General features: G+C 38.0%; 2 protein-coding genes across 7 annotated transcripts in view; one reads left to right on the top strand and one right to left on the bottom strand.

The window, feature by feature from the left end:
- LOC6578088 (mucin-5AC) overlaps positions 1 to 6,390 on the top strand; it is a 55,997-nt gene extending 49,607 nt beyond the window's left edge. For 4 of the 6 annotated variants that reach the window (XM_044009263.1, XM_002003974.4, XM_015165986.3 and 1 more), the window contains 5 exons: positions 1,205 to 1,312; positions 2,178 to 2,376; positions 2,442 to 2,620; positions 3,513 to 3,684; positions 3,748 to 6,390. In XM_044009263.1, the coding sequence (XP_043865198.1) occupies positions 1,205 to 1,312; positions 2,178 to 2,376; positions 2,442 to 2,620; positions 3,513 to 3,684; positions 3,748 to 4,910 (1,821 nt within the window). In that variant the 3' untranslated portion in view covers positions 4,911 to 6,390. The remainder of the gene's footprint in view (positions 1 to 1,204; positions 1,313 to 2,177; positions 2,377 to 2,441; positions 2,621 to 3,512; positions 3,685 to 3,747) is intronic. The other 2 variants (XM_044009262.1, XM_044009264.1) reach the window with 1 other exon arrangement.
- Positions 6,391 to 10,209: 3,819 nt separating this feature from the next.
- Positions 10,210 to 24,375, bottom strand: part of LOC6578087 — a 52,570-nt gene continuing 38,404 nt past the window's right edge. The window contains exons 3-6 of the mRNA XM_032729372.2: positions 18,517 to 19,001; positions 15,596 to 15,981; positions 15,142 to 15,532; positions 10,210 to 13,229 (exon numbers count right to left, since the gene is read on the bottom strand). Coding sequence (XP_032585263.2) covers positions 10,930 to 13,229; positions 15,142 to 15,532; positions 15,596 to 15,981; positions 18,517 to 18,742 — 3,303 coding nt within the window. The 5' untranslated portion in view covers positions 18,743 to 19,001 and the 3' untranslated portion in view covers positions 10,210 to 10,929. The remainder of the gene's footprint in view (positions 13,230 to 15,141; positions 15,533 to 15,595; positions 15,982 to 18,516; positions 19,002 to 24,375) is intronic.

Here is a 24,375-nt window from a genome sequence, read left to right as displayed (position 1 = left end):
AATGAAATGTAAATACATTTATATACCATATACCGTATAAGATTTACGCTATTTCAGCTGCGGCATGACGATGTCTATGTTTCTCTATAATACAAGATTTATGCATATGGAGCTATGGTTACTTTAATAGTGTTTGGAATGCAGTTCATGTTGCTTCTTTACCCTCAAACTTTGTTATTTTCATTGATTATTCGTTAAGTTTTATTTTGACAACTTTCTCTCTTTCTACCTAACCAAAGTATCCTAAGGTTAAGTCTTACTCTGCTTACCCCTTAATCTGTTTCCTAACTGTTTACTGTTTAACCCTAATCGATGTGTGTTCATGCATTTTTAAGAAAACCGACAAAATATTTACGAATACTGTGAGAAGTCAAAGGAAAGTGAATCGAAAATCTTTATCCAATTGGCTCAGCTCAGTATTTTAACTATAATTATCGTTATTCTTGTTATTATTATTCTTATTAAATTATATTGTTGTTGTAATTGATGGCGAATTCTTAACCGCAAGCAAAACTATGAAATAAGATTTTGAAATTGGATTGAAAATTATATATAAAAAAAAGTATATATATATATATATATATATATATATATATATATATATATATATATATATATATATATATATACATATATATACATATATCTAAATTTGATTGCTTTTGCATTAGTCGTTGAACTTGTGAAATGAGTTTGTACTTATTCAGTTTATTTTGATTTACTTTTCCTGTATGCTTTTGAATAAATATTTATATATATTAGTAATTGAAAGAAGATTGAAAGATAAATATGAAGTAAACCACCGCTCTCTCACAGTCGAACTAACCACAGTAACTGTATATATTTTCTATGCATTTGCCCACCACCAACACCACCACAACAACCAACCAAACAACCAACCAACCAACCACTGCCACCGTCAACAACAACAACAACACCACCACCACCACCACCACCACAATCTGCGTGTGCGTGCGCGCGTGTGTGTGTGTTTGTATGTGGGTGGCTGTGTGTTTGTGTATGTGCGTCGTATACGTCGTCATCGCTGTAATCGATAAACGATAAACTCGCCTTTTGATGTTTCGTATGCTCTCGTTGTCCACATATACCTCAAAATCGATCATCCGATCACCACCCGATCGATATATATACATACATATATGTGCCCACGCATATATATATCTATGTATGTCGATCTGCACAGTGCGCTCAGGGACGGGCCGCCTGGCTGGAGCGCGGCCGTCGCTGCAGCGTCCAGGAGCAGCAACAGCAACAGGCCACCTGCCATCGACGCTGGGTGAAGCGCAATCGAGTAAGTTCATCACGTAGAGCCACTCACATAGCGCCGTGTACATACCCATTAACAACAACCTATATATATACTTAATTATATATGTATGTCTATATTTCTATATAGATGTATATATACAACAGCAATCACCGATTCACCGAATCACCAATCAGCAATTTGTGCAATTCCTCTTCTCTTTTGATCTTTCGCACACAGCCTTTTCCCTTTCCAAGCGCATTATTTATGTATTTTCTTTTTCTCGATCACACCTCGCTCCTTCTCTTGTGCTCTCGCTCTCTTTCTCTCTCTTACCTCTCTCGCAATTGTTCAGCGCATTGGACGCCAGGTGGCTTCAGGATTATTCAAACTTATAATAGCCATTAACCATTTACTTGATCAAGCCCCAAATAGCAAAAAAAAAAAAATACACATTTTCATTTAACTAAGATTTTCATACATTCAGCCGAGTGCTGTCCCTATCAACTATAAAATTCTATAAAAACATTGATATATGGGTAATTCCAAATGACAAAAAAATAATATAAACAAATGTCCAATCTGTTTCTTAAATATCAACAAATATGATTAACATTATTTTGCATCATTAGAGTCTAGCAAATCTGTGTTTCTATAATCTAAGATTTATTCCAATATTTATATAAACATTTCTTATGTCTAGCTGGAAATGCCTATATGAATTGAAATTATAGAATTATAGTTATTTATCATTTCTATTACTAACATCCTAGATAGTATCATACGTTTTTGCTGATCATCAGTTAGAAGATCACAATTATAGATGCATTGGGACAGCACTCGAATATCATTGGAAGTACCACTAATAATATATATACGTCTATGTATGCTCATGTGTTTCGCTCGGCAGATCCAAGATGCCTCATTGGGCGGTTCGTCGGACGATGAGGACTTTCTGGGTGTACTACGTGGACCCAGTACCTTCGCGAATGCCTTTCTCTATGTGGGCCTGGGCACCGTTGCCTTGGGTCTGGTCATCGCATTCGTCGGCACCGGCGAGAAGGGTTTTAAAACAGTGGAACTAAGACTTATAGGGCCCTCTCTAATAGGCAATATACTGTTGCATCGATTCTACATAAAGCAATCCGTCTCATTTGAGCTTTTCCTTATCCAGGTTTGGGTCTGATCTGTTGCATTTTACGCATTCTCTTCTGCATCTGCCCATCCCACTGCATCTCATCCAGCAAGAAGGCCCGCAAGAAAAATGGTAACAAGATCGATGCGGATCACACGACCTCCCTGCTCCGCAACGAGAGCAAACGCGTGTCCATAGCGCGTGGACCCTCTATTCAGGTAGGTGGTAACAAAGCACTGGGATAAGCTCAAGTTATAGAAATCTGTTGCGAAATAAAAAAAATCAATTTAGATATATGAAAAGTAAATCCAATTTTGTTCTGCAATACGGCCTACTTTCTCCCACATGCTAGTCATCCTGCTGCACGGTAGTAATCCATTTTATCTGATAAAAAATAATTAATTATATAGACACTATCGGTATACTCCGCAAAAATGAAATTGTCTATTCATTGGCTTCTGCTATTTTTACCATATTTGTTTATTATAAATTTACAATACCGACAACTAGACTTCATTTTATACACTATTTACCTAATACATTTAACATTTGGCTCACACTTGATCAGTGGATAGTGTCGAGATCTGCCATCAATATATAAAAACTAAACAGATAATATGAACTTGAACGAGAATTCTAGTGCATAGTAACAAATCTTGCGATCTTGATGTTTGTATTAATGATAATACAATGATAATGATATTAAAGACAAAATAAGAGCAATTTGTATTTTACAATAGTCTAAATATTTAATGGAAAGCAATAAATGGATAATTTACTGAGAGTCTCAATCAATTTGCCCAGATCGCAGCTAATTTGCAATTAGCCATCCACTGTTAAACTATTACACTATTAAACTATTACTCGATCGTGTTAGCCATTTATTTCTTATAACATGAGAACTGTTAATTAACATTAAAAGTGCACTTTTAACGTCGGTCAGTTGAACAACAGTAAGAGCGCTGTTAGCGTACTGATCAAGTGTCACGATTGAGTGAGTCTTTTAACAGTGCTCAAGTGTATACTGCAGAGCCTATATGTTCCTTTGGAAATCTTTATTTTCGTTTTTCTCGGTTAGCAATTTTATCATTTTCATTTGTGACTTTTCAGCCAAAGTATCCAATTGCACACAAACGCAGCCAGAGCAAGATGCTCAATGAGGGAATGGAGGCACTGCGTCAAATCGCCACCACATCGCTCTTCATGCAGAACGAACAGAAGACGGCCATAAACCGCGTAGTGCCCATTATAAACGAGCCGGAGAGCATGGATCATATGGGAGGTGAGTGAACAAATAAAATTAATTTATATACATAAATCGATTATAATGTTAATTTTACAACAGATGCGCCGCTCGAGATGAAGAAGTTGCAAAAGGCGCTGAATATGTGCGAGATGAGCGACGAGGAGCAGGAGGAACATGTGCAGCAGTCTGCTAAACGTACAGTCGCAGCAGCTGCAGCAGCCACAGGAACCACAGCATCAACAACAAAAACTGCCGTTACGAGTAGTACCACCAAAGCAACAAAAGCAACAGCCCTGAGCACCGTGGACGAGCGACCCAATAGCAAATTGTCGCGCCAACGCGTTGCCCTGCAACAGCAACGCCAGCAGTCGCAGCAACAGTTGCAACTGCAACAGCAGCAGCAGCAACAGCAGGAGCTGCAGCACCCACAATTGGAACAATCGCAGTCATTGTCCTCCTCGTCTACTGTCCGAGACTCGCTCGATGGCGTCGTCGTTGTGGAGGAGACCTCGCTTATGGACACGGCCACGCCTACAGTGGCAGCTAAGCCTCTGCCGCCGCCCACAGCACTGCCCAGCAGCAGCAGCAGCGGCGCCATACCCCGGCTCAAAAGCTCAACGGCAACATTCAGTGCGGCTCGACCGGGCATCTCGACGGGCGCCACGCCCAAAACAACGCCCACCACCAGCAACACAAGCAACAGCAACAGCTACATGACACGCCTCACCAGCTCCCAGTCGCAGCCGATGAGCTACGATCTGCCCCCAGCGCTACCGCACACCTATTCCGCGACAGCCACGGTGCGTGGTCCTCTGGGCATGACTCTAACTGGCACCAGCAGCGCCTATGGCTCGCCTGCCAGCCGCACCACTGCGACCACGACGACGATCAGTTTGCTGCCCCTGCCAGCACCGCCATCAGCTGCAGCAGCAGCGGCAACATCAGCAGCATCAGCAACAGAAGCAGCAACAACCAGCATACCCGGCCAGGTGCTGGAGCCCCAGTCAAGGATGGCCACAACAAGTCTGAGCATATTGCAGCCATTGCACAGGCCAGTGACGGCCCACTCGTCAACAGCAGCAGCACGAGCAGGAGCAGCAGCAGCAGCAGGAGCCGGAGCAGCAGCTAGAGCGACGTCAGCGGGTCACAAATCACAGCCGTCATCCGACAGCCTCACAGTAGGGCGTAGCAATCAGCTGCTGCTGCTGCCCAGCAAACTGGAGCCGGAGCTAGTGCTCAGTCCCTCAAAGCTGGGCCAGTAAAACAAAATATTAGTTATGATTTAGTTAGGATTTCATGCAGCCACAAATAAGCTATATATATGTACATATATATAGTTCGGTATGCCTGTGAGTGTGCGTGTGTGTGTATGTGCGCGAGTCCGAGTGCGAGTGTGTGCGGGTGTGTGTGTGTGTGTGTGTGTGCGTATCTGTAGCTACCTAGCACTCTATTTTGAATGTGCCACAACAAAACTGAATGGAAATACCAGAATATGCCCTATAAACGCCCATCAGTCATGCTCCGATTGGCAAGATCCTTCAGCTATATATACATATACATGTATGTACGTATAGTATTTCTAAATACAAGAAACAATCTCTTGTCTACTTTCCGAACGCAATTTATGATATACCCAGATCTTTCGGCTTCTCTAAATATCCCTGTATTTCCGAGCGTGACTGAAGCCCTTACAAGAAGCTTTCAGTGTCTATTTTTCAATTATAAATGTATATATCTATATATTCTGGCAATATATTTTTTCAATTTCTGTATGGGAAGTGCTCAGCAAATGATAAATTTTCCAAATTGACATTTCGCGCGCTGTCTAAAATCTAAAACCTTAATTAGCCAGTTCAGGGTATTATAAAGTTTGTATACCAAACATATCGTTACAAAAAATATACAACAAATAATAGAAAATATTTATAAACAATAATTAATATCGAAACGAAATGAAATGAAATTGATAGCAAACAAAAAAAAAAAAAAAAAAGGAAAGCCGTCGTCCAGTTGATCAACTAACATAATATTCATACAGAAATAGGTAATTCTTCGTGCATGGCCGTGTAGAAGCGAACATTATATACAAATATATACATATGTGTATATAACATATGCATATGTACATATGTGAAACTAATTAGATTTGTATGCAACCCGAAATTGAATGTCGATGTAGTTGAATGCAGCGGATGAAACTCGTTTAACATTAACATACATTTATAACAAAAGGCCCAGATCTAACAGAGATGTAAGAAATGCATATGTGTCGGATTATGTTAAATGGTAGCTCTTAAGCAATACCACTGTTGTCTGGTTAGTGGCAATACAGTCAGTTGTCTGTCTGCAAGCAGATACAAGTTTTTAATCTGCTTAATCGCAATGCAATAATTAAAAATTTAAGAAATTTTTTATGTTTATTACATATACTCTATTTTATGATAATTTCTTTTTCACTTCTTAAGGCAATTTTTTAAGAGCATCAACTAATGCAACTTTTAAACAATAAATCCGAAAGTAATCAAGATTAGGAATCATCAATTGTACCCAACAATCGGATATAAAAGAAAATGTAAGAGCAAAGCAAAAGCTATGAATATGGGCAAATAATAAAAGCAAAACCTGTAAAACGAAAGAGAGAAACGCAACAGATGAAACTATTAGAGAACTATAATGAAAAGAATATATGAATTAGTATGTATGTCAGTAAATGTATGTGCAGAATAAAAACAAAATACCTAACGCACAAGTCTTTACATATAAATATATTTATAATTTTACTTTTAGCAGCCGTTACAAATGGGAATCATATTAACAGCAACTGTTAAAGGACTTATTCAATCACTCATCGTGCTGGCTAACATTAGAAAATCCCGCTACTTAGCAGCAGACATAACAGAGTCTGTTAATTTAAATTTCGATAAGTCTGTAAATTGCTCAATTGGTTATGCAATTAGCAGTGCTGTTAACTAACTATTCTGTTCGTTTCGTGTTATTTTTTAAAAATGTTTGCGCGCACTAAGGAAAGTCCCTTCAACTTCTTTTAAGCAATTAAACTAAAACATGAAATGCTAATTTGAACCGGTAATTTCGATGAGAACGGATATTTTTTTTATTCATCTTACCGTTTAATTTTAAACTACTGATAGTATCAAGTTAAAACCCCTCCAAGTATGCAACGAAAATAGTATTTCGCTGTTATAATTTAAATGCAGTTGATGGGCGCAGCGAACTTTATTGAATATTTCGAGCAGAATGGTCACCCCAAATCTGTTATGTGAACCGGCTATAATAGGGCAGAAGTTCCATAATGTAAACGCAAGTATTCAAATTTTTTTTATTACTGTATTCATGCATTCCATTTTATATATGTCGAAATTTGTTTGTGTTTGCCAAAGTTCAGTTTTACATACATATATAAATATTTATATATTTATATGCATATGGTATAACGTCGAATAGAAATATTTCAGTATGCTAAGAGTTTGTTGGAGGCGTTTAAAAGGGACTCACGCAAGCTACTAAAAAAGGATTTCGATATATCTGCACATTTATATATATATATATATATATATATATATATATATATATATATATGTTACATATGTAGTAATGAATGTGAGTGTGTTTGTTATACTTATCAAAGGATCTACTACAACAATAATATCAGTATCAGTTATATTTTTTGTGTACCCATTACCATACATTTCTTTTTGTCTCATTTCAGTCTTGCCTTGTCACACGACTTGGCTTCTCAATACATCATCATTATACTTATCGTCATGTTCAATTAAATGTTTACACATTGTGAATAATACGTAAACTTTGGGAACAGCATCCAAGAAGTGCTCAGATTTCACAGTTATATGTATATATCCTGAACTATTTTAATATAGTGTAATATTTTGTTTGTTTCTTTTCTTTTTGTTGTGGTTTGTTGACATTTAAAGAACTACTAATGCTTGAATTCTAAATTGATTAATTGTCATTTCAAGGGATTAGCATAGACACCGAATAAAACATGATTACTAAATCGTAAATGTTTGTTTCATTTACATAAACATATACATATTTCTGTATATATGTCTCTATTGAAAAATTTAATATTGCTTCTGCATGGATCTCGGAACTTGATCTTAACTCGGTTCATAATTATCTTAGCTGCTTCAAAAGGCCTACGGGCGGCATAAAGGGCGCTAGTTTTTCATTTTGACCAAAAAACTATCCTTACATATTTGTCTTTAACGCCTTTCCATTTAAAAATCCCTGAAAATTGCTTTTACATAGCTGTCGAAAAATTCTTAATCTGTATAATCTTTTTAGATGACATTAAATATGTATTGTATGTTTCACATTAAAGCAATGTTTGTTTCTTATCTCCTTATCTCCCGTTCATCATATTCTTGGTCTTATTAGAAGAATTGGTGAATAATTTATGCGCATACGTACATGTGCTCTAAAAGCAAATTCAAAACTGCGTTTACTTAACTAGATTAAATAATCTTTTAGACATTGATTTATCACACCAATTTGTATACATATATATATATATATATATATATATATATATATATATATATATATATATATATATATATATATATATATATATATATATATATATGTATACATATATGTATATATATGCATATACAATTTACAGATATATATGCTGGCGGGTAGTTTTTTATATAGATACAATTCTTATATTCCATTAACTTTCTATTCACACAAACATACATTGTATCACCCTTGCGCTACAGTGAAGCCTGACTTAGTATCTACCAAGAAAAAAACACTATGCCATGTTCAGAGTACTCAAAGTACACACACGTGCCCAAAGTATTATACCTATACGTATGCTTTTTATAACTGTAGTATTATAGAGCTTTCTCTCAGTTTCGTAAACGCATCCAAATTGCATTTAGCTGAATCGGCTTTACAACTAGTATCATAGCTTTTTTGTGAGTATTGCTTTAGTTTTTTACAGGGTTTTCATGTTCGTAAATACATATCTTATATGTAGTCTACATATCCTAAATATGAAGCTTATTTACAGTTGATTGTGACTGCAGTTGTTCATAAAAAAAAGGAAACTGAAAAAAAATAATATTAAATCACAATGCTTTCAAAGGAAAAAACATGATTGTTGCTTTTGTAAATCATAATTTATGCTTGTATTAAGTGGACATAATCTTATAAGGTAGATCCATATAGAAATTAATCGATAACTATTAATTTTGAAATAGAAATAAAAATAAATTCTTTGCTAAATATTTAGTTTAAAATAAGCGAGAATCGATAATCAATTTGCATATCTTTCAGCCTGGCCGAAACGCTCGCACAGTGAGGCATGTCTTATAAAACATATATCCATATGAATGTATATAAACATATATCTAATGTATATATAACTGAGGACTAGAACATATTTCGTTTGAGACTTCTAACCAGTTATTCATGACTCAAAAAATAAATAAAAAATTATCATCATCGGACAAACAGACAAATTATTAAAACTGTTATATACGGAAAATTTAGAACATGCCGTACCGCCAGTGCCAAAAAATATAGGATATATCTATGTGTATATATTAAACAGAGCGACAAATACGAGAGATCGTTTAAAAATGGACCAAAATGTGGTTAGTCCTTAAATTGCAAGCTATATATTACATACGCATAGACGCTATACCCTACTGATATATATATATATATATATATATATATATATATATATATATATATATATATATATATATATATATATATATATATATATATAAATATATAAATAAGTATATATAAATACATATGTATATCAACGCATATGTATGTATAGCGCTTATGATTTGATTTGACTTGTTGATTGCCTACAAGCTAATAATACCTTATGTTTTGCGCTAAGATTTCTACACATGATATATCTAATATCTAAGCATATAGATCATACATTAAATTAGTTATATATATATATATATATCTGTATGTATGCATACGTATCATTTGTGTGTGTATATGGTATATATGATATTTGTTAGTAATGTATACAATCGTATAATATTGCAAGTTTTCAACATTCAGTTTCATTTGACATTTTATGCGTGTGTTTCGAGTGTGTTGCATTAAACCTATATACAATACAATTGCTTGTCTTCCATTCCTTATATAATATAATATTACAAATTGAGTTGTCATTTCTTGATCTCATATATTGTTTGTTTGTTCTTTTTTTTTTTTTTTTTTTTTTTTTTTGTGTATTTTTGTATACATTTAGTCTATGGAGCAGGGGGGGTGGGGCATGGCTGCTTATAAAGCAGGGAAAAACCTTCTTCAATTTAATGACAGGTTTATCGATTACAACTATAGTCTACTCAATAATACATACGATGTATCATAAGAATCAGTGAAAGGAATTTAGTACTCACAAAAATTTATGAATTAAATATATAGTATTTGAAAATTATTCTGAAATGGTTTTTCTAATATTTTTGAAATCAAGTAAAATAGACCAAAACTATTTTTTTTTTTTTTTTTTGTATATTCTAATTTCTTTTTTGAATATTAATAAATTCAGTTGCAATTAAAAAAGAAATTTAAATAAAATGGAATCTATAAAGCTTTTACATTCAACTAGAAACTTTCGAAAATTATAAACTCTAATAAACATTTTAATTACAATTTAAGTTTCGTGAACTTTGTAGTTACAAAATATTAAATTCCTTTCAATTATTCCAAACAAAATATTTCAAAGAGTCGAATTAGAAAATCATTGAAAATATGTAGACTTTTCACAAATTGACTCTTCTTATTTTTTTCATTTTTTGCCTTCACCAAGACATTTTCGACATTTCTTTTTTTTTTTTTTTTTTTTTTTTGCACATTCCAGTATTTGTTTTTTGTGTGTTGTTTGAAGCAATACCATTCTGTTTATCTTGAAAATACTTTTCTTTCCTATTCGGATAATTATACACCTATTTACTATATGGGTCTTTCTAATGTTGCCTGCACTGCAGAGCGTTTGCTCCACATGTATTGTTTATATACAATAATGATATATGTGTATACATACTATTTCTCAGTTTTGTTCGCTTAACGAGTTATTTTAAATAAAATATATATGTATATATATATATACATAAATATATTCATATGTATACTACTACATATAAATAAATATATGTATGCTTCTATATATATTATAGAATTCGCATTGTCCTTTCACATTCAGAATAATCCCTGGGCGCCGGCTAGCCGTTGCCTCCGAAATCACAAGAATCATCATTTGAGCGTATTGTATATGTTATCCTCTCCAGCTAGTTCCACGGTGGTCACATGCTGCTCTCCGAGTGGCTCCTCGCCTAGGTAGACGGTGTGGTAGCTAATCGAGGTGTTGGCAGTGGGGCAGTTAATCTCCACCCGACTGACAGACTGCGATCCATTCGGCAGATATTTGAGCGAAGCGTAATCTCCATCATCATCCACTGCATCATCTCTATCCTCCCCTTTATCGTCGTGCTGCGATGGCAGCTGCGTCAGCTGCGTAGTGCCCGAGAAGCCATCGCAGGTGTGCGATGCGCAGATCTCAGCATAGATATTCTCCTTGGCGTAGTCCACAGCGGCAGGCAAAATGGGCACTGGCTCCCTCTGCTGCTCCGCGCTCTCCAAGCTGGACATGATCAGAGAATCACGTACACTAGAGTAGGGCAGGTCGTCTTCCACCAGCGATGTCGGCGAAACAAGCGCTGCAGGCGAGAGGGCAACTAAGCCGCCCAGCAAGGAAACGCCGCCAGCTGCACGGCGTCCTGTGACGGGCTCCTTAGCCAGCTGAAGCTGTTGCTGGGCCCGGAACTGCGTCTGGTTGCGCTTCTCGGGCTCCGATTCGTGCAGCTGCATCTTTTGAGGCAACGAAAAGTGTCGCAGCTGATGCAAGCTGCTGGAGGACTTGCTGTACTGCCGTGTCTTCACATGAAACTCATTGTAGAGCTTCTCGGTGATGAAGGATTGCGGCGGCGGCGTCTGATTCTCCACATCCTCCAGCTCATTGCCAGCCTCGCTGATGGCGTCCGCGTGCGCTGCGAGGAGATCAGGTCGTTGCTGACCGCGTTGCCCATTCAACAGCTCAATGTCCTGCAGGGACATCGATTTCTGCAGCAGCGTGTCCAACGATTTGGGCATAGAGTTGCGCTCCATGCTATTGCTTAAGGTTGTAGTCTCCGTTTCGCTGTGCAGCGATTGCGTGTCAGCTGAGGCAGCAACTGCTTCCTCATTGCCAAAGCGCTCCTGCAACAGCTTGGACATATCCGTATAGCGTTCCATGCTCAAGCGCTTGGCTTGCGCATCCAGCTGCAGCTCCGTCTGGGACTTATCCAGCTGCTGTTGCTGCTGGTGCTCCTGCTTGCGAAACCATTTCTTTTTGGTGGACTGAAAGACCTTCATGCGCTCTGTAATACGATTTGGTGTGATCTGAGTGGATGCCTCGCTAGCTGCAGCAGCTGCTGCGGCCGCCTCCTTAGCCTCCAGTTGCTCCAAGTCCGTTTTGCTCAGAAAAATGATGGAGTCCTCCTTCTCATGAGCCGCCGTGGCCGCCATGCTGCTCTTCTCGCGGCGCAGCAACTTGGGCAGATGCAAAGGCTTCAATATCTTGAGACCTTCGCGCGTTTTGCTGCCTGAGCGCTCGTTGGGCTGCATTAGCTCAATCTCCACCAGCTTCAGAAACTGATCGCAATTGAATTGACAAAACTTGAGCATGTTTTGCACCTGGGCATTGGCCAGCATTCGCTGTTCCGTATCGAAGCCAAGTAGACACTTGGTTAACTGCATCTCCCGGCTGACATAGAGTTTGCGCAGCTGAAGCTGCTGCTGGTGCTGCTGCTGCTGCTGCTGCTGCTGCACCTGGCCATGTCCGTCCAGCTCGTCCAGTGGGCAGCCAATGATGACATCCTCCCGGCTCACTCGGCTTATGCACAGCTGTTCGGGTATCTCAGCGCCCGCGGGCCCCGAGATGTAGCGCAGCGTTAAAGGCAACTGCTTGGCCGCTGCCACCAAGGCGCCTAGTCGATATACACACTCCGGATTCAGCTTACGCTGCGTGTCGCCCATCTTTTGGAGCAGCTGCGGAATGCCCGGCTCGATCTCGTAGAACTTCCCTTTGGTTGCCAGCGGCACATACATCACCTGCCTCTGCTCGTTCAGCAGCTGCGCATACCGGCCCTTCTCCTTGTCTCGACCAGCTATTAAATTCGATTTGGAAATGCTGTTCAGAGCATTCGAATGATGATGGTGCTGCTGTATCCCATGATGCTCCTGCTTTCCGTCCTCAAAGACAGCGAGCAGCTTGAACACCTGCCCTCCCCTCGCCGTCGTCTTCACGTACTGCGGCCTTTGCTTCATGCTGGGCAGGCAACCCTCGTGGGTGGGACTGGTCGCCCCGTTAGCACCGCCGGGCGGAGAGGACTCCGTGAAGGCGGGCATATTGTCCACCGACGCAAACTTGTAGACGCGCTCACGCACCAGCTGCATTAGCGAAACATACTGCGTGGCTGTCGGCAGTCCCTTTTCGTTTAGCAGCGAGAAATACCCTGTAAGATATTATAGAAATTAAAATCGATTTACTTCCATTTCTATACAATGTGTAATAATGAAGAATCTACCATGCATTTACCTTAAACAGCTGTCATATACACATTGATAGGTAAGTTATGACAACCTAAAGCTACTGGAGTTTCCAGGGGAGAACAAACCCAGTCAAGCCTCATGGCTCAATTAATAGTCTGAGGGCTTAGGCCTATTGGACTGTTTAAACTGTGATGGACAGGTCTTATAAATGGCACAGTTATTTTAAGCTGAATATGGGCTCTTATATTCTGCTTAAAATAACTATCAATAACTATTTATAAGACCTGTCTTTGATGGCTGTCCACTTCAGAAAATGAATACTCAGTGCTCTACGAAAAATACCACTATTACACATTTGTCAACATATTTAAAGTATGGCTAATTATAATTGATTAGCAAATTACTTTATATATATAAATAATATAATTATCATATCACAAAATCGACGCTATTCCCATTTAATTTTTGAGAAGATTATCCAATCATTTATCAATTTATGTAAGGATATCATTGAATATTATATGAATTTATAGCTAATTTTATTTGATCTTACAGAATTTAACACACCTTGAAGTTTTCAAAAATTAAGTTTAGTTTTAGTTTACAAAATTCTTTTAATCGCTTTACAGTGTTGGCAATTGCCCAGATTCAGAGCTACTGCAATAACTAATTAGACACTCATTTTTTTTTTTTTTTCATTTCTTAGCTCTGCGCCGTAGAGTATTACGCAATTGGGAGATTACGATTTTGCCCATTGCATTCGCCTTTTTTGTTGAGTTCGGCTGTGAAAAGTCACACGAACTCGACAACAATGGGTTGGATTGCTGTCGCAGTGACAGTGACTGAGCCAGAGGCAGAGGCAGAGGCAGTCGCTACGCTTACATAATACCCCGATGAGCAATTGTTTTGATTATATTCTAGTGCAACTCCGAAGCAGTGTGTCCCACTGTCTATGACCGACAGACAGCCTGTCACGCATATAAGCTAAAGCGAACCGTAACCCAACTCTAAATCAATACACTCTGGGCCACTAAAAGCTTGAATAGCTCACTAAATACAAATATTAGCCAACTTTATCATAACGTGCATTAGCCATGAGAATGTATGACAGCTACGTAATTACCGCAGGTAAAAAAAAAAAAAAAAAAAAAAAAAAAAGAAGAAATTCACAAATTACAAGATAAAATAGTGGCAATGCAGGCAAACCCTTAACAACTTTGAGCTGATAATAACTCAAACTATGAGTAAGTTAAATTGACTAACTCTATTTGTAGAGCTCATTTACTAAATTCTTTTTGTACGGTTGTTGATGCAAATCTAACTTTATTCAACTGTTCAAATTTTATTATGATTTTGCTCTATATATGCTTTAAATTCTACGACTTTTTATAGTACAAACTTTAGTTTGTGAGCTGATTTCGACTTATTAAAATTGCGACTTTAACTGTGACTGTGACTTTAACTGTGACGGTGACTGTCTCTGTGACTGTGACTGTGACTGCTACTGTGACTGTTACTGTGACTGTGACTGTGACTGTGACTGTGACTGCGACTGCGACAGCATACAGCACATACAGTATTTTTCAAGATGCTTACATATATCTTTACACACAATAATTGAGAATTTTAAATGGGGTCATTTTTGTGCCACTTTAGTAATCATCGTATTATTGCATGCGATTGCAAGTCCCCTAAAATTTATCCGAATAAATTAGCTAAATCAGTCGTGTTTTCTCAATTTGTCACTCACTGCCTGCCTGCCTGCCAGTATGAATCATGGCTAATGAATAATCTAGTCACGCATATATTTAAAGTCAACTAATGAGAGGGCGCTGGGGCGGGAGGGAGAGGGGGAGAGATCTTTCCTTGACTCACCTGGAAACTCCTGGGGTATTAGTACCCACTTTTTACGCTGCGTCTTGGCATTGTGTCCATGATAGATAATACGATGACGCACAAGCCTATAGAGAAGAAAGAGCTCGTCGTGGCCAGGCTGGGGGCAGCTGCCGGCGCTAGAGGATGAATTGGTGCCAGGTTCGTTCACTTGCTGTTGCGAGTGAAACTGCAACTGCGACTGAGACTGAGACTGAGACTGCGACTGCGACTGTTGCTTCACGCCTGTCGAGGAGTTGCTCGATGCAGCTGTTGAGGAGCCATTAGATGAGCTGGACTGCAGAGTCTCGTTGGAGCTCTTGCTGCTGTACAAGATGCGCACCACGCGCGGCAACGGGTACCGCTCCAGGAATACATCAGCGGGCAGTGGGTCCTGCTAAAGGAATACTTGATTAGACGAACTTGGCTAGGGATTAACTGAGATCTTGGCGCTTGCCTCGCTGCTGCTGCTGCACTTGGAGTTCTGACTGTCGCCGGTAGAGTAGTCGCCGCTCCCATTGAGGCCCCCACAGAAGCCGCTGTAGCCCGCGGTGCTGCTGGCCATATAGACACCTGCATTGTTGATATTGTTGTTGTTGGAGCTGTTGTTGACCAAGCCGTAGCTGCTATTAGCACTGTTGCGCTGCCTGCGTGCCAACCGCTGCTTCAACTCAATCTCGTTACGACGCGCCAGTCGCGCATTTTCGAAATCTGCCACAGAGAACATATTGGAGCTGGTGTCGTGGGAGTTGAAGCGACGCAGCTTCGGGTTCCGTGCCTCGACAGCAGCAGCGACAGCAAACGCTGCTGGCTTGTGGCCGTGATGCACGCCAGGTGGGGCACCTGAAATACAAAAAAAAAAAAAAAAAAAAACATTATATCAAATAAACACAAACGGAAGAAATCAAATGTATATTGGCCAGTCGAAGATAAAATACCCTTGCTAAGGTAATGTTATATATGTATGTTAATTCATTTTGTGTTCGCTTATATCTATGACAACAATAGGATACACACAATGAACTATCGCTATACGGCTCAAGCCAATAAGTAACTAAAGTAAGTAAAGAACATACTAAAGTTGAACATCAATAACATACAGATTAATATATACACATTAATATATATGCATATAATGAACCTTTTTTATAATAAATTTAAAACGTTAATTAAATATATTTAAAATTCAGGCATATCCATACATATATGTATATTATGCTTACAACAATCAACTAATTCGGATATCCGAATCAGATTCCGAGTCGATGTATGCATGCATGCACACATATATTTATAAATAAATACCATTTGTATCACACTTAATAGCATAGCTCGTATACCTTCTGGGCAAGGGTATTAGCTCTAGAAACAGGTAGCCCAACCACACAGTGCATTAGTGAGCTAATAATCTATATATATTCTCGTTTATATCTATATATGTATGTGGAAGCAAATATATATTTATAAATCTAATTGTCGCCGCCCTGCATTGGGGAAAATCCCACACAACAAACTTACACACACAAACGTACAATCAAATGCAATTGCAGTGAAATTTTAAACTGTTGCCAAGCGCTGAAAAGTTTAACAGTTTTTTAGCCCAAGTAGTTGCACAGTGGTTAAGAAGAGCGCAAAATGGAAACAAACATTTTTGACAGCTCTTAATTAAATGTCAACATCCTTGTACATCTTGTCTTTAAAAATATTGACATATTTTTAAATTAGTATTTTCTATAAATATATATATATATATATATATATATATATATATATTTTTTTTTTTTTTTTTTTTTTTTTTTTAACATTTTAGCAATTTATTAATGTACATATATGTATATATCAATAAATTGACTTTTTAGGTTTCGAGTGGTTTTACTTTAGTTTTATTAACAATATAAATCTATAGAAAGTGATATCTATATGAATTTTAATAATAATGATTCATAAAAGGAATATTTATATTAAGCTATTAATTTACATAAGTCAATATTCACCGACCAAATCAATAAATTATTTACAATTATATACAAAATTGTATTTTATAAGCAATGATATTACATTATAATAATTAAATTGTTCTGATTTGAATTTTAATTGAATATCAGTCAAATCCAAATCCATTCATTGCTGCCGCGATGAACGAACTTTCTACAATAAAACCCGATATTCCAGTCTATGCGTAAGCCGAGTACAAAATATGTTAATTTATTTAATTTATACATTAAAGCAAAGACATATATTGCATATTAAATATTCATTATTTCGAGTTTTGTGTTGTTAAGTTGATCGATCATTCACCTTTAAAATCGAGAGTAAATAATAAGTAAATAGGCTTAACTTGACTTGATTAGATTTAGAAGCCGGACAAATTCGCGTAATATACGTAGACATAATTTTTCGAAGCAACTGGTATTACCTGACTGAACATAGAAACAGCTATTGTGTATTCATATATGATCACGATTTGATCATCTATAAAATTAAAAGCTCAATTAAACGTTATATCTTGATTTTGATTCCTTATAGTTCGATTGCCGCCCATTGTATGATGGTGATTCGCAACTGCTGCTTCTGCTGTTGTTGTTGCTTTATAGGTCGGTGAAGCGATTACTCACTTTAATTGCGCACATTTGACTTAATTTTTATTTTTATTTATTTATTTTTTTTTTTATTTTTTATTTTATTTTTTTTTTTGTATTATTGCTTTGTAAATACTCTCACACACACATACTCATCAATTCGCAGCTGATTGTAGACTGCAAGCAAGGCAAAACCACGGCGATATTATTGAACAATATAACAGTGAAAGAGTAAGAAGTAGCAAAAGCAGAAGCAGAAGAAAGAGAAAAAGTAAACGTTTTGCAATTGCGCTTATCTTTTGTGAAATATCAATTGCAATTTGCAACAAACACAGCAACTGTGCCAAGTGCTCGCCCGTCAGACGACAGTGGTGGGCAAGAGACAAGCGGTGAACGAAGCGGACGAGGCGTGCGCTGCGTTGTCGTCACGTTTTGTGAAATTACGCGAAGCGAACAGCGCGCGCGCTATTCAAGCCGAAGCAGAAGCAGAAGCAACAGAGAACAGAAAATGCATGCAGCAGTAAAAGCAACAACTACAGCCAGAAAGGCATAATCAAACAAATCTACTAAAAACAACTCTCTTGCGCTTGCTCTCATTCACGTTCGCTCCCTTATTCTCTCTCTCTCTCTCAATCACGGACTGCTGTACTCTTTGCTTATAGCGCGTGCCTTGCCTTGCATCCATTTCGATTGTATGCACTACTTGCACATATACATTCAAATGTATTTATGAATGTATGGGTAAATCTTTTCAATTCCCACACCGAAAAAAAATAGCTTCCCCTGTTTCTTCACTTACCGTTACAAGCAACTGAAGAGCCATTAACGGGCACCCCTTGCACTACAGCTGCCACACTTCCTCCGCCAACAACAGCTGCGCCAACCGCTGTAGCAGCTCCACTGACCACTCCTGCCGTGGGTGGCGCTGCGCCCGCTGCTGCAGCAGCTGCCATGTGCGGACTGCTTTTCACAAGCCAATTGGCCAGATGACGTTGACGCTCGAACTCAATATTAGTGCGTTGCATTTTAGCTTCTGTTTTTTTTTTTTTTTTTTTGTCGATGCAACGTATAATTCCTCAATTATTGTTAGCGTTTACGTCGACTGCGCCGACAGCAGCGACGCGTTGCCGTCGGTTATCTACTACCGTACGCGTTAACACGTCTCGCGTTGTCAACTGTCGAAAGCTTACTGACGCAAAGCTGAGTAACGTAACCAAACTGCAGATCGCCCACCACGCTCACAGCAGACTCTCGTTGTCGCTGCTGCTGCTGCTGTTGCTGCTTCTGTAACGAGTCATTGAGAGAAAAAATTGAGAGAAAAGTTTACATAAGTGAGCGCTCAAATAAATAACAAAAACAACAATGTCGAAATGTGCAAAGCGCAAAAGTGAATAAAAAGATGTTGATAATAAATGAGAGAGCGAGCGAGCTGGCGAGCAAGCGAACGAGTTGTGTGTGCTGCCAGTATGTATGCGTATATGTACAAATGTATTAATATACATGTGTATGTGCTGTGTGTATATACATACATACATACATATGTGTGTACGTGTTGTGCATAAATTAAAATTGGCCTGCGTAACACTGGCAACGATGACGACGTTATCACCCAGCTGCGATTGAAATTCTCTCTTTTTCTCTATCTCTCTCTCTCTATATATATCTTCTCTTGGCTCCTGCTTTGTTGTGCTGTCACAGCTTGTTCAATGTCGCCCCGCACCTTAATTGTTATCACTGTGCGCGCTCTCCCCTCTGCCCTTACTACATCTATAGCATCCACAAACAATCCAATTGGACTAGTCACAACGTCTAGCAGCGCAACGACCGCTGCGCGTCATCTTCAAAAAAAAAATCGACAATGTACGTAACGAAAAGGGGGCATAGGCGACGGCAATGTTGCGGGCGTCACTGTGTCAGGCGAGACATTTGGCTTTATATCACACATACATACATACATAGCCGTATGTATGTATATGTAGGAATACATAGTAAATGGTACATAGTATGTATTGCTATTGCTTTGGCTTTTGTTTTTATATTCTTTCTTAGAAAGGGTCTCATAATTTTTGTCATAATTTTGGCAAAGCGCACTGAACGGCAAGTAGCCAAAATTCATTGATATATTTCTTAGTATATATGTACATACATATATATGTATATGTGTATATATATTATATGCATACAATGTATTTGTTCCGCATGACGGACTGAATTAAGCGATCTGTCGACATTCAGCGTCTGTTGCGAACGCAACTTTTTTTTCATTAGATCAATTAAACTTGCTAGACAAAGTAATACCAACAACTACATACATACATCGTGCGCACGTACATACATACATACATTTGGTAACAAACTACACGAATAATTGAAATCTTTTTGCAAATTCGCCTGTCGCGAAAAAACACAAACCGTCAAAATGTTGAAAATGTTCTACAAAATACCATTAAAATGTATTAAAATAAATGCTTTACTTTCAGTTTTATTTGACATAAAGCGCATATAATATAGAATATATACAGTACATACATACATATATACATATGTACGTAGGAAACAGCTGTTCAGCATCAGTTCTGTGCACTTTGAGTGACGTTTTGCTGACATCAATTCACAGTGGTTCGCCGAATACATCTGTCTCATTTTTTCTTATGGAGGAAGTACAGTTTGTCAAATATCTGGCTATTGTTCGAATAAAACTGCATTTACAGCTTTTCTCTTTGGAGTTGCCATACAACACAAAACAAATCAAGTCAAAAGCAACTGTTCTTTTACAACCCCATAAAATGGTTGCTAATGTTGATTATCTCCCAGTCTTTTATGTTATTTATTTAAAGATACAATTGTTTTGTAGAGTAGGAAAGTGCGATACCAAAGCACTAAGCTTCTGGTAAGAAAGCAAAATTATATTTTTGCTTAAAGAATATTCGCGAAACATTTGATTTAAGATCTTTGATTGACAATTGTATCTTAAGGCTATCATGGGCTTTACTCTAAGCAGGTTTTATTTTAATTTTATTTATATTATATATCAGTTTAATCGAAAGATCAAAGCCTTGAGTAAGTGTATACAAAGTTCGAGGTAAATGGCGTGTATGTATTGAAGGTTGTTTCTTTCTTCCGGAAATCAATTCGAACTCCACACTAGACTGTGCCATGCTTTTCTAATAAAAATAGTTTTGTTCAAAAATTACGTCATATATGATTAAAGGGTATAATATTTAATGTAAAACTATTTTATTACAATAAATGAAGTTTAAAATTTTTTAATATTAGTTATATTGCTGCCTATATAAGCTTTATTTTTTTTTTTTTTTTTTGCATTGCTTTCGAAATCAAATTTAAGAGTATGCGAAATTCCCCTAGCGTTTATTTATTTATTTTTTTTTATATATTTTTTTTTTATTTTATTTTATTTTATTTTTTTTTTTTTTTTTATTACGCTTGGAACACGCACGCACATTTGCAATTAATTTGTACACATATTAATATGATGTGTGACTATAGACCACAGTGTTTTTAATGACACTAAAATACACACGAGCACACCCATATATATGCATATACATATATACAGGGAAACACACCGACAGCTTTTATTGAAAAGTGTGCGCTTGTTTGCTGAAAACATCTCTCGCTCTCTATTTACGTTGTACTTTGCAATTACGTAGCGTAAGCATCTGCCTGCATTATGGCACGTAAGTTTTTTCTGGGTAACGGGATCAAATTTGTAGCTGCGCTAATTTTCGTTTGTAAGAGTCCACTGTCTGTATGCTGTTATGTTTGTATGTACTTGTGTGTGTAAGCATGCGTTCGAGCTAAAGCTAATCTTTTCGACAGCGCATTAAAGCGTCGGCTTTTCTATTGTGGGTGCTATCCATCCATTCTCATGTGGATTCTCTGTCAACTTTGTCAACTGCTTCGGTTTCTAGTTAATGAGCATCGGCAATTCGCCGAGCAGCTCAGGTGTTTCCCTTGGCGCATGGAAGCGCGGCTTGCTTGTCAAGGGGGATTCAGTCGACCGCTCTGCTCTGTTGCTATTGTCTTTACGTAGTTTTGCTAATCTCATTTCCATGCGTTGCCGCTGCGGTTGCTGCCGGCTCTGACGGTGCTCCGTCGGGGCCCTGTCAGCTGTCGCCGCTCTTTTTGATGAATCACAGGCCTGGCCAAGCACACACAGCTAAAAATACTTGCGTACACGCTGAAATGCAAAATTCATGGCCGCCGGCCCGTGGAATGCGGTGAAGGCGGCTCCAACATCTACGACAAACTGGCAAATGAGCTAAACATTTGCGGAGCGAAAGGCAAAGCGGAATATGTGTTTAGAGAGAGGTTCAAGCACCGCTTAGGTTACGCAAAAGTTGCAATCTGTTGCCAGGCGACGCGACGCTCCGTTGCGGTCTGTGACTCAGGAAAGCGTCGCAGATCCACAGTTAGCGGTCAGCAGCTGCGGCGTCAGGTGACCAGCAAGCGGCATATGTATAGATATAAATCTGTATACATATGTACAGGTTTATATGTGTGTATGAATAGTTTGGGCTATTTGACCAATTCGCCGCACATTAAGCTACGGCCAACCCTTGAATGAGCGACATACCGTGGGCGGACTTGATTTAATTGCCGGCAAACGAAACATAAGTATATTACATATCCTTTTTTACACAAATTATTTTATTATGGGAGATGAACAGGACTGAACTTGGCGCTTATTCACCGACACACGTCTTCCTATATGACAAATCTTTTTCCTGATCAGGGTTCATTTTGAAAGTACCTTCACAGGATCTGGAAAAATCCCGACCGACTGTATCTATTGCAGAAAACCAAAGGACGATACAGAGGTTACTTTTTTTTATTGAGGAAGATGGCAGGAGGCAGAAAAGGATGATTGGAAAAGAATTTAGAAGTTCGACTTTACGTATTGAAGGGATTAACCTAGTATTAAATAGTATTTTCACATACTTCCTCTCCACCAACAATATTTGTTTTATTCTGGAATAATTCTACTATTCAAGTTCCGTCATCGAATTCTTCACATTTTATTTGTGAAATATCTACATTTTTGCTATTTATTGAAAACTCCACTACTAAAATACAAACATATACAAATATACAAATAATGCGATCAATATCTATTAGAGATAATAGTTGGTTATCATATTGACATCAAATATTTGCATAATATGCGATAATAAACAATAAAAACAAGATTCAAATGAATACGATGACAATAGAATCGTTTATGCTACCAAAACTGTCATTATAAAAATATTTCAAGATTTTACGAGAGGTATATGAAAAATATATTTTTAAAAAGGTTACTTGATTTCATTATAAGAAGGAAATAAAAAGTGGGGGGAACGAAATTGAACACTTTTAAATGAAATAGAAATTAAGAAGAAATATTTGTTGAATAATTAAATATATTTTTAATAATAATATAAATATGAGCAATATAGCTCAAATAATTTTCATGAAACATATACATTTTTTTCATGATTTATTTTGGGAACAATTGGCTAATTAAATTGAAAGTTAAACGAAGCATCGCATAAATTTAAATGTGAATACCTCTGCCGTTGTGTTGTAAGGGGCCTAGACGAAAGCTTCTTAAGACATGGCTTAAATGGGCTCGCCGGCGGATGTCTGTGCATTGCCCTAAGCCTCCAACGGCCAGTTCCCTCCCCTCTCCCAACCACATGCCCCTCTGCTATCCACCTTTGGGGACATGCTATTGCATTCATGTGCAACTAATCGACGTATGCAGGTTTATTGGTTTCGGCTTCCAGACCGAACGACAAAGAGAGATAGAAAGATATATAGAAGGAGAATGAGAGAGTGGGAGAGGGAGTAAGGAGCAGGGAGGGGGGAGGGGGGGTTTAGGTTGTGGTGCAGTGGCAATTACGTCGCTTTTGCATTTCGCATTTGATGATGTGGTCAGCCAGGCAGCAGGCAGCCGGCAGCAGGCAGCTTGCCTATGCGGTTGGAAATGCGCCGTTAGAGACGGACGGACACGTGGCCAGAGCGAAGAGCGAAGAGCGGAGGGGCGGTGATGGGAGGTCAATTCGAGAACAGCATGTGGTCACCTAGCATGCATATGTATGTATATGCTGCACTGCACTGAGAGAAAATACCAGTAAACAATATTTTTAATATCAGTAGTAGATTGGGTTTTGAGTGGAACAGGAAATCAAAACTCTGATCAGAACAACTGTTAAATAGAGCAAAATAATGGGAATATATAAACTGTGAATACAATATATAAAATGATACGATTTAAGCATAAATATCAACCTACGATTTCCCCAAAAGTTATGGGGCTTCATAGTTATTGTTTGCATGATTGACTGAGAATCAGGATTAGAATCCTGGATTCTGTTGAAATTACAAATTTGATTTTCCAGAGAAACGAAAATATTAAACTAGATACAAATATTCGTTCAGTGTATTCTTGTAGATTTTTTGTCTCGTGCTTTGATTCTAAAGTGGGCAAAATTATAGGAAATCGGGAAATGGTAAGCTTATATGCGATATGGTCGTAAGCTGTGCATGTTTATGTATTAAACGCATTAAACGATGGACAATTATTTATTAAACAAGCAATGAGAAAAGCAAAGGGGCTAGAAAGCGAGAGGGGGTCGAGACAAACACAATAAGA

Source organism: Drosophila mojavensis, unplaced genomic scaffold (assembly GCF_018153725.1).
Source record: "Drosophila mojavensis isolate 15081-1352.22 unplaced genomic scaffold, ASM1815372v1 contig_49, whole genome shotgun sequence".
NCBI classification, from domain to species: Eukaryota; Metazoa; Arthropoda; class Insecta; order Diptera; family Drosophilidae; genus Drosophila; species Drosophila mojavensis.
The sequence above is the reverse complement of the archived record's forward strand: the minus strand, read 5'-3'. Positions and strand labels throughout refer to the sequence as shown.